This window comes from Convolutriloba macropyga, chromosome 9, assembly GCF_964194025.1.
Source record: "Convolutriloba macropyga chromosome 9, txConMacr16.3, whole genome shotgun sequence".
In the NCBI taxonomy this organism is placed as follows: Eukaryota; Metazoa; Xenacoelomorpha; order Acoela; family Convolutidae; genus Convolutriloba; species Convolutriloba macropyga.
The window spans coordinates 21169513-21185162 of NC_134476.1; the positions used below are offsets into that span (position 1 = coordinate 21169513).

Consider the following 15650-nt stretch of genomic DNA (forward strand, 5'->3'; position numbering starts at 1 on the left):
CTCGATTTTTGCAGATCTTGTAATTTTCATTTGGTTAGCAACTACTGGTCCCACGAATTAATCGCCGCTATTTTCTATAAATCATAGCAATTTATAACCATGATTAAAAAGTCGAAACAGTAGACATATCAATTAAAGAGGATGGGTGGTCTTAAATTTTGAATACCAAACATCTTTCAATGTCAGTCTTCATTTACAAGGTATGGGAGGACTTCGTGAACTTTCTGTACAGACTAAGTATGTTCGCTGCCGAGGTCCAAACCTGTCATCACATTTTTTGTTTAGCTTGAACGACAACGGAGTGCGTCTGCCTATCTGCCCAGATGAATCAGTAGAATCGTTCAAGTTGAAGGTGTCCAACAGTGACCAGGAGTCTTCTTTCAAGTTCTTCGTATTCACTGGAGTGTTATGCTTCGTCTACGGTATCGTGGTGCTGGTTGCTTATGTCTTCATATCCCCCACTTTGGAGTCCCACGATGGAATTGGATTCAAAATTGTAAGCGTACCAGAGCAGTGGTTTTATTTGGTTGACGAGTATTTGCAATGCATTATTTCATTTATTGACGTTCAAATCGCATATCATTACCAGTTGAAATATTTTACTAATACTTTAGTGACGAGTTAAAATCAGTAAGAATGAACTTTATAGAAAAAATGTCATGCTACTGTGTGGCCCATGCTTAGTGCGCACAAAGATTGTTTTCTCGGAAGAATTCCAAAGTTCGTACTGTTTGATATAAATCTTTGTGTTCGACAAAGTAGAAGCCAATGAGCTTCCAATCCCCTCTCATTGAGCTCGCGACGTCAAATTTGTAAGTTCCTGTGCAAATGTACCGCAAAAATTTTTGAAGAAATACTAAATTTACTTTATCAAAGCTCAGTTTTGGAATGAGTCGCATTTTTAGTCGAACATTAGACAAGATCTACATCAGTAAATTGTGTGCTGATGAATAGCTTTTATTTGTACAGGACGTGGTAGTGCACATAGTGTTGTGTATCTTCTGGTTCTGTGGATCCTTTGCTCTGATTAGAGCCAAAAACCAAGTGGCAAAATACACGGATCCAGACAGGGTGCTTAAAGAGATCCCTGAATGTGTCGACACTGATGGCAATGGGAAGACTACAATGCTGTGTGAAGTTACCAATAGTCCGGAGTATAGAGCACTCGGATTTGCTGTGGTTAGTTTTAGGCGTAAATAGATCAAAACTTTAACATCCTTTCCTAGGGTGATTCTATGTGAATTGATTGTTAAAAGTGAAAGTTAATTTTCAATTTGTATTAACGATGTTTAATTGCTCTTGAACGAAGTTCATAGCAATTATTGTAAACGTGTGTCTTTTTTATGCAAAATTATCGCTTGACAATTTTGACTTTTCGAGTGACTTTTACGCCCTTGACTTTTTGCGTTTCGCGTGATCTAAAATTCTCTCTCAATCACAATTTCAAGCAGCAGAACTCATTTGGCGGCAATTTAATACTAAAAGTCAAATGAAAAGTGCACCGAAACCGGTGCCATTTTTTACTTTAAATCTTAATAGTGGTATATGTTAACCTCTAATGTGGTTATTTGAAGCCCACTAATGAACTTCTTAGTCACATTTATTCTCCCCCTCCCCTCTCCCCCCTACCTGATTGCGGAATTTCATCTGATTGCGATTAATAAGAACAATGGCTAACTGATGCGGTTATATTTTGGCTTGAACATTTTGCAGCATTTGGGATCACCAGAAATTGTAACCATTTCACCAGTTATGTTTAGGTATGGTCAAGTTGTGGAATAATAAATAGAAATAAATCACAGTTTTTAAAATTGCCTGCTCGCGTTCTATCTGTACATTTTTAAATCTGCTTAATAGCCGCCGTCAGCCTTTATAACGACTATTAAGGCGCTCTCCTTTTTTAACAATTCGAAGAATTTGAATTGTATAGGTGCACTGTCATTTTTACGACTCGAAGATAAGTCCTCGGAGAAGTCCTTTTTTAAAATCAATTTTATTGGAGTGAATTTTGAAGCAGTTTTTTAATTTTTTGGGGGGTTAAGAGGTTTTGTTATGATTCTGTTTTTTTTTGGCTGTTTTTGGTAGTGGTTTGAAGGTTTCTGGAAAATCATATGAATTTTATGCTAATTCGGAGGTTGTATTTTTTACTTTAAATCTTAATAGTCGTATATTTTAACCTATAATGTGGTTATTTGAAGGCCCCTAATGAACTTCTTAGTCACATTTAGGCTCCCCCTCCCTCTTCCTCCCCACCGTTTGAAGCAGGCTGCAGTTCATTAGAGCTCCCACTAGTCGTTCGAGAGCAATTCTTCTACCGTTTATTCGGTTATGTTTACTCAACGCCTACTAGTTTAAATTTGTTAATCTTTGATAAATGATATTCAGAAATAGTTTACCAATGCTAGACTATAGCAGACCAATTGAAAAAGTGTCTATGTGATTGTAAAAATGTGTAAAATGGTAAATCATAGGCTATTATTTCACCTGATTGCGATTAATAAGAACAATAGCTAACTGATGCGGTTATATTTTGGCATGAACATTTTTCAACATTTCGGATCACCAGAAATTGCAACCATTTCACCAGTTATGTTTAGGTATGGTCAAGTTGTGGAATAATAAATAGAAATAAATCACAGTTTTTAAAATTGCCTGCTCGCGTTCTATCTGTACATTTTTAAATCTGCTTAATAGCCGCCGTCAGCCTTTATAACGACTATTAAGGCGCTCTCCTTTTTTACAATTCAAAGAATTTGAATTGTATATGTGCGCTGTCATTTTTAGGACTCGAAGATTAGTCCTCGGAGAAATTCTTTTTTTAAAATCAATTTTATTGTAGTGAATTTTGAAGCAGCAATGAAACACGTGAAAAAATTTGAATTGATTTTGTTGCTGAACACAATGAAGAGTGGACCGAAAAGAGGGTGGTATTTTTTTCATATCGCTGCTTTCTAGAGAGCGAGAAATTGAGGTGTGAAAAAATTCTGTAAGGGTCCGAACTTTTTTTGTTCACATGCGGAATTTCAAAGCAGTTTTTTTCATTTTTTGGGGGGTTAGAGGTTTTGTTATGATTCTGTTTTTTTGGCTGGTTTTGGTAGTGGTTTGATGGTTTCTGAAAAATCATGTGAATTTTATGCTAATTCGAAGGTTTTTCATGTATTTTACTAATTTTTGGGCTATTTTTTGCCATTTTTGACGAATGTTTTGTTTTAATGCCTCAAAGGGGCATTGAAAAAAAAACCTATTACTTGGACAGTTTTTTTGCTGTGAAATATGACAAAAATGGGGTTTTTCGTTTTCTGTTTTTTGGATAAGTTTCTTAGCCTATTATAAATTGCCTAATATTTTGCGAGCATCTCGATACCCTATTGGCTGAAAAGATTTATTTGGATTTATGCTTTTTTTAAAATATTAAAAATTTAACTTTTTCCAGTTTTTCAGTCCAAGTTGTTTGTAAGAGCTTATTTTTTAATGATTTGGCTTTAAGTATTTCTAAATTTTCTCATAAGTGGTTTAAGCAGCTACTAGTTTTTTTGATGAAGTGATTTTGGCAGAGATAGTTGTTTGTGGATCTCAATTTTTGACGAAATTGATCAAATTTTTTGATCATATTTAAACATAGTCATTTTCTGTTTTATGCTTTTTTGTTTTATGGTTTTGTTTCAAGATAATCATAAATTACTGGAGGCACGTTTTGTCTGATGAATAGTTGGATGGCGTTTACCGTGAAAAATTTGTTTAAGTAGCACTTACCTACGTTTTTTTGCTCTCTCAGATCACTGCTTAAACGAAACCTCTCTACATTTGACTTCTGCTCCGGAAGTTTACCAAAATACTTTTCACATGCGGCATTGACTATTACGTTCCGTTGATTTGCCACCGGACCATTCAGAAAACCGAAAGAGAAGTTCATCGTAACTACACTGCGGCTCGTAACCTTAACCTTATTTTTTATGAAAGCCACGATGAGACCAATATTAGCCATACTAATGTGAATTCCTCTAATTTTGACTTGTCACCCACTATATTTGACTTGTCACCCACTACTGTAAAATTGTCACTCACTATTTTTCAACTCAGAGGATTTTTTACCGGTTCGGGTCGGCTTTGAATGAAGTAAATTTTATATTTAGACTCTAGCCGATTATTGTAACTTAAAATATCACACAATAGAGTTTTATACACGAAATAGCATCAACGTGTTCTTAAATCTAACTGGCCGACTCAACACAAATAAATTCATACTCGATCTATGTCCCATTTTTAACTTTTTGCTCTTTTGTCCTGGTCAGTTGAGTTTTTTCAAATCAACCATATACCATTCTCAATTAATAATTATTATTGATTTGTTAGTTTTTCATTTATGAAGTTTTCTTTTGGTTAGATCAATGATATGAAATATTTGTTCCCTGTTGACATGGGAGATAATGAGATAAATGCTTGAACCAAAAGCACCACTTTTTTCATGCTCTCCTCTACATTTGACTTCTGTTCAGCAAATTTACCTAAATACTTTTCACATGCAGCAATGACCATTGCGGGCCGTTGCGTTGTCACCTCAACAATAAAAAGTTAAAACAGAACTTCATCATAACTACCCTTTGGCTCGTAATCTTAGCCTTACTGCGTGTAGAAACCACCATGAGACCAATACTAGCCTTACTATCTCTTCGCGGCTAGATCACAAAATGCAAAATGGTTTCTGGTAATGTCTTAAAATTAATCCATACATTGGACAAAGGGACTTATCAATTGTTTGCCGAAACTTTGCGTTGGGGTTGTTAGTCAAGAGGTTATTCTCTCCAGATTTGAAAATTGGGTTATAGGTTACATTTGATGCAATAGTGGAAAGAGGACTCGGTCATCATTCTATCGTCAAAGAGTTTTGAGTGTTTCGAAAACTTTTGTGTGTAGCATTTTTGTAATAGTTATACTGGTCACTAAAAGTCAAACTTCAATGCCGCAAACTTCACTATAATTCAATGTAAAGAAATTGTAGCTCTTAGTATTTCAATAAATTGGTCATGGTTTTCACTTGTAGCATATTACAAACCCTCTTGCACTTAACTTGGAAGGTAACTGTTGCTCAATGGATGTGAAAACCTTGTTCATTTCATCTGGATCAGCCCTTCTCTTGTCCGTGTTTTCAAGTTGAGATTTTCCCTAGCGGAGTTTTTTTTAACGATTAAATCTTTATCAAATAGGTCAATGGGATACGTGAGTTTTGCTTCCCATTTACCTTACCTTGGCAGTTCCATCAACTTGGCGTTTTTCATAATTTTTCAGAATGGTTTTCATCATTCTCGGGCTCTTTATCCATTGAAGGCTCTTTTTGGCTGCTGCATTTTTGATCTCGTCATCTTTAAGTAAAGAATTTTTGATCTGCTACTTTGGTATTTACACATCTAGGATTTACTTTGGTATGCTAGCAAATTTCTGAAAGGGCTGTTCTAGATTCCTGCTTTAACATTCTGTTGATTTTGTTTATCGTACAGTGAATGTGGTTAAGTTGCAGCTGCTATTTTTTTGCACATTTTCCAAGATATCAAGAGCATATTGGTTCCAATTTTGCCTGCACTGTTGAGCTTTGTAATGAGAACCTATAATGTATTTTTCAAAAAAAAATTCAGCTGATAACAAATTTTGATCTGCGATTGCATGTTGCGGATGTTTTTATGTTGACATTTGCAAAGTAGACGGCCATTGTTGATTTTTATTTGCGTAGTTTTGCGTGTGAATTCCTCTAATTATGACTTTACCTTTGTAAAAAATAGAGCTTTGTTTGAAAGTCGGTCATATCAACTGCTGACATCAATCAAAATTTAATTTGTCACTCACGATATTTTAGCACAAAAGATTTTTTACCAGGTCGGGTCGTCTTTGAATGTAGCTAAAATCTATTTGTACTCCGAGTATTATCATAACTTAAAATATTACAAAACAGAGTTTTATACGCGCAATAGTATCAAAGTGTTCTTAAATGTTATTGGCCGACTCAACTCAAATAACACATATTCGATCTTTGCCCAAGTTTTCACTTTTTGCTATATTGTCCTGGTACAAGATCAGTTGAGCTGTTTTGTCAACCATATACTATTCTCAATTATTGAATTATTAATAGCCGCGAAGCGATAGCGGCTTTTTTGGGATATCGTATTTTTTTTGGTTCGTCGTCTCCGTCGATGATTCTTACAACCTGATTTCTCAGAATTGAATTTTTCAATGGCTTCATTGGCTTCTGCTGCTTTGCAGTTAAATTTTGTATGCGTGACATCATTTCTGCTTTTAGGTCAATTTCGTGACTTGCCTCACTCAAAAAATGACTTCTGAACTCAATATTGAACTTTAAATTTTATAAACATTTACTATTTAAAGTTCAATAGTGTGCATCTAAGTAGTGCTAAACTTATATGCCCTAATTCTTGAGTGTTAGTTTTGAGTTTTTCATTTCGAATATCAATTTCAAAAAGATTCTTGTAGGGCTTTTTTCTTTATAGGTCGTTGTGTCATAAAATTGACATTCTGAATCTAACCCAAAAACTCTAGTGGTCTATTAAAGGACTGTTGGTCGATCTGTTTATCTTTTTCTGTAGTTGTTTTTCATTGAACGCCACAAGCGTCTATCGCGGCTATTTTGCGGCCATCTGCCGGCTGTTGTTTAAATATTTTTTATTTGATTTCTTTACCAATTTACTCATAGTCCCTTCTATGTTTTTTTATTTAGTCAAGGAAAAATCTTTATATTGTACGTCAGGTTTTGTCCCGCTATGTTTTTTTAATTCGCTTTACTTTTTAAATTTTTACCTGGTCACGTTTTTCGTTTTACATAAGTCATGATTTTCACGTTTGACTTCTGACTTACCTCACTCACTGTCTCAACTGAATGGATTCCAAATTCTTTCACGCATTGAATTACGCAATGTAGTGATTACGGTCAATGTCAAAAGAGCATAATCAAAAGAAACAGGATAAACCGCTGAAGCCTGGCCATTAAGTTATAGTGCATTAGGTTATCAAAGTTATTAGAGCGATTGCTAGCTGATATTAGTTTTAAACCTGATACATTTCAATTTGGAAGCTGAAGTATGTATAGGTTTAGAATCTAACTGAAACTGACACTGAATTATAACAAATTTTGACACTTAGGAAGTTTTTGTGTCAATTTTAATCTTTTTTTTCTGTTTGAATCCCGATGTGCGTCTAGAGCGTCAACGGCGGCTATTTTCCTGCACTCTCCTGGCTCGGTTAGGAAATTGCCAATATTTGAATTCTTGTAAGGAGTTATGTCGCAAAACGGTTGTTCCGATATTGAGACTATTTTATCGTGGTTTTTAAACAATCCGCCGCTTAATGTTTGAGGCTTGCCTGTTTTTTCTATTTTATGGCACTTTGGTGGTATTCACAAATGCACAATAGAAGGGTTAGATTTTTAATGAGGCTTATAACCAGGTCTATGGGTTTTAGGATTCTTTGCATTGTAATTCAGGAGTTTTTGTGTTATGCTTTTAGTTAGTCTTCTAGAGGGTATTTTTTGAAATCGTCTATTGGGTAATTTGATGAAAGTCGGGTTTGGTTTTGGAAATGTTTTTTTATTTTTAAAAAAAGTTGCTTCAAATCCAATAGGTGATGTGTAACGAGTCGTAAACTATTATGCACTGCGATCTCTTTGGTAATGTTCAGTATCAAACCTGTTTTTCCTAAATTGTTTTGTAATTAATTGCTATCCAGCGAAGTTTTTAGCAATTATTGTTCCGACCCACCTTTGCGGGGAGGAACTATGTACTCAAATGAGTTTTTAATAGCCGCACAGCGATAGCCTTATCTTGTTTTTTTTTTAAATTTTGTCGTCAGGATTTTTGTTACGATCATATGACGTCACAACAACTTCACAACAACAGCTTTTTGTTCATTCGTTCATGCAATTTCAACTGAAGTGCGCTCGTGACGCCATTTCTCACTTTATTGGAGCGAGTTTTTTTAATCTTTCGCGTGATTAAGTTTTTGGTCACAGTTGACTTACCTCACTCTAAATGAAGGTTATTTAAGAGCAGCTAACAGAGGCAGCAAAAACTTATGCAGATTCTTAATCAAAATAGAACATCTCACCCTTTTAATGAAAAAAGTAATTTTGGGTCTTTCTGAAAGGGCTGTTCTAGATTCCTGCTTTAACATTCTGTTGATTTTGTTTATCGTACAGTGAATGTGGTTAAGTTGCAGCTGCTATTTTTTGCACATTTTCCAAGATATCAAGAGCATATTGGTTCCAATTTTGCCTGCACTGTTGAGCTTTGTAATGAGAACCTATAATGTATTTTTCAAAAACAAAGTCAGCTGAGATAACAAATTTTGATCTGCGATTGCATGTTGCGGATGTTTTTATGTTGACATTTGCAAAGTAGACGGCCATTGTTGATTTTTATTTGCGTAGTTTTGCGTGTGAATTCCTCTAATTATGACTTTACCTTAGTAAAAAATAGAGCTATGTTTGAAAGTCGGTCATATCAACTGCTGACATCAATCAAAATTTAATTTGTCACTCACGATATTTTAGCACAAAAGATTTTTTACCAGGTCGCGTCGTCTTTGAATGTAGCTAAAATCTATTTGGACTCCGAGTATTATCATAACTTAAAATATTACACAACAGAGTTTTATACGCGCAATAGTATCAAAGTGTTCTTAAATGTAATTGGCCGACTCAACTCAAATAACACATATTCGATCTTTGCCCAAGTTTTCACTTTTTGCTATATTGTCCTGGTACAAGATCAGTTGAGCTGTTTTGTCAACCATATACTATTCTCAATTATTGAATTATTAATAGCCGCGAAGCGATAGCGGCTTTTTTGGGATATCGTGTTTTTTTATTCGTCGTCTCCATCGATGATTCTTACGACCTGATTTCTCAGAATTGACTTTTTCAATGGCTTCATTGACTTCTGCTGCTTTGCAGTTAAATTTTGTATGCGTGACATCATTTCTGCTTTTAGGTCAATTTCGTGACTTGCCTCACTCAAAAAATGACTTCTGAACTCAATTATTGAACTTTAAATTTTATAAACATTTACTATTTAAAGTTCAATAGTGTGCATCTAAGTAGTGCCAAACTTATATGCCCTAATTCTTGAGTGTTAGTTTTGAGTTTTTGATTTCGAATATCAATTTCAAAAAGATTCTTGTAGGGCTTTTTTCTTTATAGGTCGTTGTGTCATAAAATTGACATTCTGAATCTAACCCAAAAACTCTAGTGGTCTATTAAAGGACTGTTGGTCAATCTGTTTATCTTTTTCTTTAGTTGTTTTTCATTGAACGCCACATGCGTCTATCGCGGCTATTTTGCGGCCATCTGCCGGCTGTTGTTTAAATATTTTTTATTTGATTTCTTTACCAATTTACTCATAGTCCCTTTTATTTTTTTTGATTTATTCAAGGAAAAATCTTTATATTGTACGTCAGGTTTTGTCCCGCTATGTTTTTTTTAATTCGCTTTACTTTTAAATTTTTACCTGGTCACGTTTTTCGTTTTACATAAGTCATGATTTTCACGTTTGACTTCTGACTTACCTCACTCACTGTCTCAACTGAATGGATTCCAAATTCTTTCACGCATTGAATTACGCAATGTAGTGATTACGGTCAATGTTAAAAGAGCATAATCAAAAGAAACAGGATAAACCGCTGAAGCCTGGCCATTAAGTTATAGTGCATTAGGTTATCAAAGTTATTAGAGCGATTGCTAGCTGATATTAGTATTAAACCTGATACCTTTCAATTTGTAAGCTGAAGTAAGTATAGGTTTTGAATCTAACTGAAACTGACACTGAATTATAACAAATTTTGACACTTAGGAAGTTTTTGTGTCAGTTTTAATCTTTTTTTTCTGTTTGAATCCCGATGTGCGTCTAGAGCGTCAACGGCGGCTATTTTCCTGCACTCTCCTGGCTCGGTTAGAAAATTGCCAATATTTGAATTCTTGTAAGGAGTTATGTCGCAGAACGGTTGTTCCGATATTGAGACTATTTTTATCGTGGTTTTTAAACAATCCGCCGCTTAATGTTTGAGGCTTGCCTGTTTTTTCTATTTTATGGCACTTTGGTGGTATTCACAAATGCACAATAGAAGGGTTAGATTTTTAATGAGGCTTATAACCAGGTCTATGGGTTTTAGGATTCTTTGCATTGTAATTCAGGAGTTTTTGTGTTATGCTTTTAGTTAGTCTTCTAGAGGGTATTTTTTGAAATCGTCTATTGGGTAATTTGATGAAAGTCGGGTTTGGTTTTGGAAATGTTTTTTTATTTTTAAAAAAAGTTGCTTCAAATCCAATAGGTGATGTGTAACGAGTCGTAAACTATTATGCACTGCGATCTCTTTGGTAATGTTCAGTATCAAACCTGTTTTTCCTAAATTGTTTTGTAATTAATTGCTATCCAGCGAAGTTTTTAGCAATTATTGTTCCGACCCACCTTTGCGGGGAGGAACTATGTACTCAAATGAGTTTTTAATAGCCGCACAGCGATAGCCTTATCTTGTTTTTTTTTTAAATTTTGTCGTCAGGATTTTTGTTACGATCATATGACGTCACAACAACTTCACAACAACAGCTTTTTGTTCATTCGTTCATGCAATTTCAACTGAAGTGCGCTCGTGACGCCATTTCTCACTTTATTGGAGCGAGTTTTTTAATCTTTTGCGTGATTAAGTTTTTGGTCACAGTTGACTTACCTCACTCTAAATGAAGGTTATTTAAGAGCAGCTAACAGAGGCAGCAAAAATTTATGCAGATTCTTAATCAAAATATAACATCTCACCCTTTTAATGAAAAAAGTAATTTTGGGTCTTTCTATTTCACTGTTTTTTTAGACTGCAGATCTACAAAGCTATTGCGGCTGTTTTCTGGCGATCTGCCTGGTATGTTTGTTCAGTCAATTTTCGCCGATCGATATGGTCATCGTAGAGTGTTGTGAGTAGTATCATTAAAAAGCCCGTCCAGCGTGAATTAGGGAATTGAAGAGATTTCGTTTTTACAGGGAGTTATCGAGGTTTTAATTTTGTGAGCATTCGGCCAAATTACGCTGCTTTTGTTCAGATTTTCTATAATTTTTGTCCCAATTTTGGTCAATTTTGCCAAGATATGTTAAAATTGTTAACCGTAGTGTTATTGGTTATATCTTGAGATCGATGAGGGTTACTGAATTGTTTGATTGCAGTTTTTGACTAGAATTTATACTTGTCAAATATGGGACCAAATATGCTTTTTTTTAACCCGTTTCCTTCAATTGTGCTCAAAGTAGACACCCAAAAATTGCGGAAATATGCTTGGTGGCTATTTGTTATCGCGGGGCTATACACAGAGGGCTATTTGTTATCGCGCCGGCCTTAAGAGTCTTCTGGAATTATATTTCGCAAATTTAAACTCGACAATTCTACAAATTGCATTATTGGTTTTAGATATACTGAGAAAATTTAGTTTGGAAGTAATCTATTTTGCAACCACTTGAACAATTAGGCGTTTTTTAGGCATGTAGAAATATCAGGTTTAATCTTGATCTCACCATGGATCCTTACATAAGAAAATTTCTAGATTATTAGGGGCGCGGACTTTTGAAATATTTCTGCATTTGTAGTTTTTTATGTTAATTAGTGAATAGAACTTTAAATCAAGGCTCAATTTTCGACAGATACAGTTTAAAAAAAGTGAGGCCAAAAGACCATATATTATGGTTTTAGAGTTAAGCTCATGATTTCATAGTTCTGACCAGATGTTTTCGTAAAATTTTCTAGGACTTCTAATCTTTCATTTGTTATACTTTTTGTAGTCCAGTGACATCTTTTCCCCAATCAAAGATCCAATTGGCTTCTTTAGGAGGTAAACATAGACAATCAGTTGGTATGTGAGGTCTCTTATGACTTTGAATATATTTGTTTTAAGAAAATGGCGATGAATTTTTGAACCTTGACATTGTTTTATCTTATTTATTTCAGCTTCTGGCTTAGTCTTTGCAAAGACATGCCTTAATTCATTTCATGCGAGCTATCAATCAATGTCTGTAACGATTTGATCTAACTACTGGTATCTTGGTTTGGATACTTCGGGCTTTCAGATTTTTTTGAGGAGCATATTTGCACATTTTATGGGTTCATTCTGTTTAATTGTTCAATTATCTCATTGTTGGCAGCTCCAGTTGAAGAAATGCTTAGTTAGAACAATTCACAACATTGAAAAAAGGCTCAACTGAATATGGTAATTGTTTTGTTAAATGGTTTGCTATTATGGGCTGAGACGGAGTTCTCTCGCAAAATTTAATTGATTTTTTTGAAAGTATTTGCCTGTGCTTGTCTCTTTCTTTGTTGCTTTATGACACATACCTGAAAATGATAAATCTGAATTGCTTCCCCAAGACGTATGATTGAACCTTTTCAAAGATTTTAGTTTGCAGCTAACTTTCGATGCCTTTCAAATGAATTTAAAATGAAATATTTTTTTAACTGCCTGCTTTTGCTCTCATAGCTCGCTTCATGTAACCCAACCTCATTAGTAAGAGATGTCAACTATTTGTGTTGATTGAAATATTAATTTCTCCTAAGGTCATGTTTTGACTGATGGCTTCGACAATTTCATGAGTGTTCGATACTGTTCCGATTTTTGGTTGTTGTTATTTTTGTAGTCTTGGGACTTTGCCTCCTTATTAATAAGTGCAATTGTTTTTCTAATGTGCTGCAGAGTAATCCTTCTCTTTTGAAATATTATGGTTGTTATGACTTCTTGAATTTTTTTTTCAAAAACATGTTTGGATTTTTGAGCTGCCCCATTTTTTAAAAATAAATTTTCTGTCGATTTGCAGCTTAGTCTCTTTAAATACAGGTCAAAATCTTTTTCCAGTGAGCTATATTTTGTTCTTTATAAAACTTTTAGTTGGAACAAAGTTTTCTCGGCTTTGTTACTACGAAATTTTTTAAATTGCGATTTTTTTTATACTTTGAACATTTCATTTTTTGTTTTTAAATTATAACGAAAATGGTTGGTCCCATTGGCTTTTTTTAAGAATTGCACAAATGAACATGCTTATGTTCTAAGTAACAAACTTATGGTTTTAACGGCATCACTGCCATTTTCGTGCAATTTTAGATGATGTTTTTAATTTTGCCGGTATTTGTCCCTCTTTTGAATTCGTATGAGGTACATTAAGTAATGACAGTTCTCAATTGCTTCCCATGGAAATTTAAATGAGCAATTTAGCGATTTTAGTAAATGTATAATGATTTTTTTCACTTCGTAATTAATTGTTTTCAAAAATAGATTATTTTTTCAACTTCGCCCCTTTTTTGCTCTTTGTCGACCTGTTACCCGGGCGCATGGACCATATCTTTTCTAATGAAGAGTAGGTCAATTGGTTTTGTTCATGTTTTATCTGATGCGAGTTTGATTTTGCTATTTTTTTAAGTATAGACATCAAATATTTGCGGCCCTCTAACTTGGCATTATTTATTCCATTAGTGGTTTGTTGAATGATGTGTGTGTTTTTGAACGTTTTCTGTCTCTTCCTCATTTGGCAGCCATTTAAGTCGAGAATGTGGATGAGCGGGTTCGGAACATTATGTGCGAACGCACATTACCGAGCCTCCTTGTTTGAAATTTTTTAGTGGCATTTCTCGCTTGGGCGGTTTTTCCGTCTAACTGATTTAAACGGCATAGACTGGTGAAGCACGAGAGGTGTTGAGTCTTTGTGTTGCTCTTTTAGAGCTTTACTGGTCGCTAAGCCTACATTTCGCTGAAACTGCTGAACAGGAAGAAATTCGTGGCTGAAAGTGCAATTTTCGTAAACCAGAATAAACTCGTTTTGCCCAACCTGCTCACTTTTCATCTCATTACACTGCGATCCTATCCCCCTTGTCTTATTACAATTAAAGCCACCGAGATGACAGTCGTTTGAAAGCAATTCTTGCCACGCTTGTCGGCTAGGACCTTGTTACACAATTTCATAGTTTGATGCTAGTAAAAACGGCGAAGAACTTGTTTGGCTTGATTTTTTTGTACGGTGTTCATAGGTTTTTTCAGAAACAGTTTTCTGATTTTCATTCTAAATTGGTGCAAGTTATTTGTACTACTTAATTCACTTTAGTGTCAAACTACAACAAAGAATTTACTGATGTTCGAAATCGCTCTCATTTATTCAGTGTTTGATTGGCAAGTGACTCTCTGGTCTGTTGCGATTTTGGGCACTGCTGTTTAATTTTTCAGGGAATGGGATTCGTGAACTTGTTTGCATGGTGCAGCAACATCTACTTCCTTCTCAAAGACACTCCTTGGTTCGAACTTATCTTCAACCGATGGAGTGACAACCCTGGTACATCAGGCGCAGCACAGAGGTATGGATCGAACCCATACGGGGCTAACACCACTGGGGATAGCTCTCTCCCGCCTCCAGCGGATTCGCAGCATCAAATACCACCTTAGTAAGTTTGTGTAATCAATTACTGGCTGCTTACGATTTGGTTTTATTTCAAGAAATTATGTGTAATCGCTCTCAAACGACATTCCTAGCTGATATACAGTCTTTTCTGTAATTTTATGCAATTCATTCGCGTGCCCGATATGGTGTTTAATTGCTCTTGAACGCAGTTCATAGCAATTATTGTAAACGTGTGTGTCTTTTTTTTATGCAAAATTTTCGCTTGACGGTTTTGACTTTTCGAGTGACTTTTACGCCCTTGACTTTTTGCATTTCACGTGATCTAAAATTCTCTCTCAATCACAATTTCAAGCAACTGAACTCAATTGGCGGCAATTTAATACTAAGAGTAAATAAAAAATGCGCCGAAACTGGTGTCATTTTTTTACTTTAAATCTTAATAGTGGTATATGTTAACCTCTAATGTGGTTATTTGAAGCCCACTATAGAACTTCTTAGTCCCATTTAGGCTACCCCTCCCCCCCCCCCCACCGACTGAAGCAGGCTGCAATTGATTAGAGCTCCCACTAGTCGTTCAAGAGCAATTCTTCCGACGTTTAGTCGGTTATTTTTTTTCAAATTACGTAATTGTCTCGCTTGAGCTATGCCAATTTAATTTGTTCTCGTTCATCGTTTTCAATGTTCAACAAAGTACACTATATTAAGCAATTTAATGGTCAAACGAGAATTGAGGCGAAGTTAGCGTAGGTACTCAATATATCAAGCAACCAATTTACCAATCAGTTTAGGATTAACTGTATCCATCATTTTAATTCATCATTATCCCTTCCGAGGTTAGAGTCTACCTCCGAGATAAATGAGTCGAATTTGAAACCTTAAGGTCCTCTCTCATGTTGTTTGAAAACAATTTTCCAACGTCAGTTCTACCGTAAACACTGGGTAAGCAATTCGTCAAACAATGAGTTGACCCGTTTGAGCAATTTATAGTCTTTGCCGGCATATTTTGTTTTCCGTTTTTTATCAGATTGCAAAGAAGTGGTATGTCTTTAAATTAATAATAGTGGTTTTGAGTTTATTGTTTCATGATAAATTGCTCTCAAACAAAGTTTGTAGCAATTATATTAGTCCTGTGATCTTTTTATGCGATTTTTTGTCTGACCCTTAGACTTGTCCTCGAAAACAGGATGAACAGTTAAAGCCCCGAGGGCATTAAGTGTCTGAGCAGCTTTCTTAGCGCCT

At 35.1% G+C, this 15650-nt stretch overlaps 1 protein-coding gene across 1 annotated transcript; it reads left to right on the forward strand.

Annotated features, from left to right (window-relative positions):
• Window positions 1-202: 202 nt before the first annotated feature.
• On the forward strand, window positions 203-14455 carry LOC142346153 (synaptoporin-like). The gene is made up of 4 exons (XM_075398662.1): window positions 203-237; window positions 286-496; window positions 970-1179; window positions 14240-14455. The coding sequence occupies exons 1-4, from the start codon at window positions 203-205 to the stop codon at window positions 14453-14455; spliced, it is 672 nt and encodes a 223-aa protein (XP_075254777.1).
• The last annotated feature ends 1195 nt before the right edge of the window (window positions 14456-15650 follow it).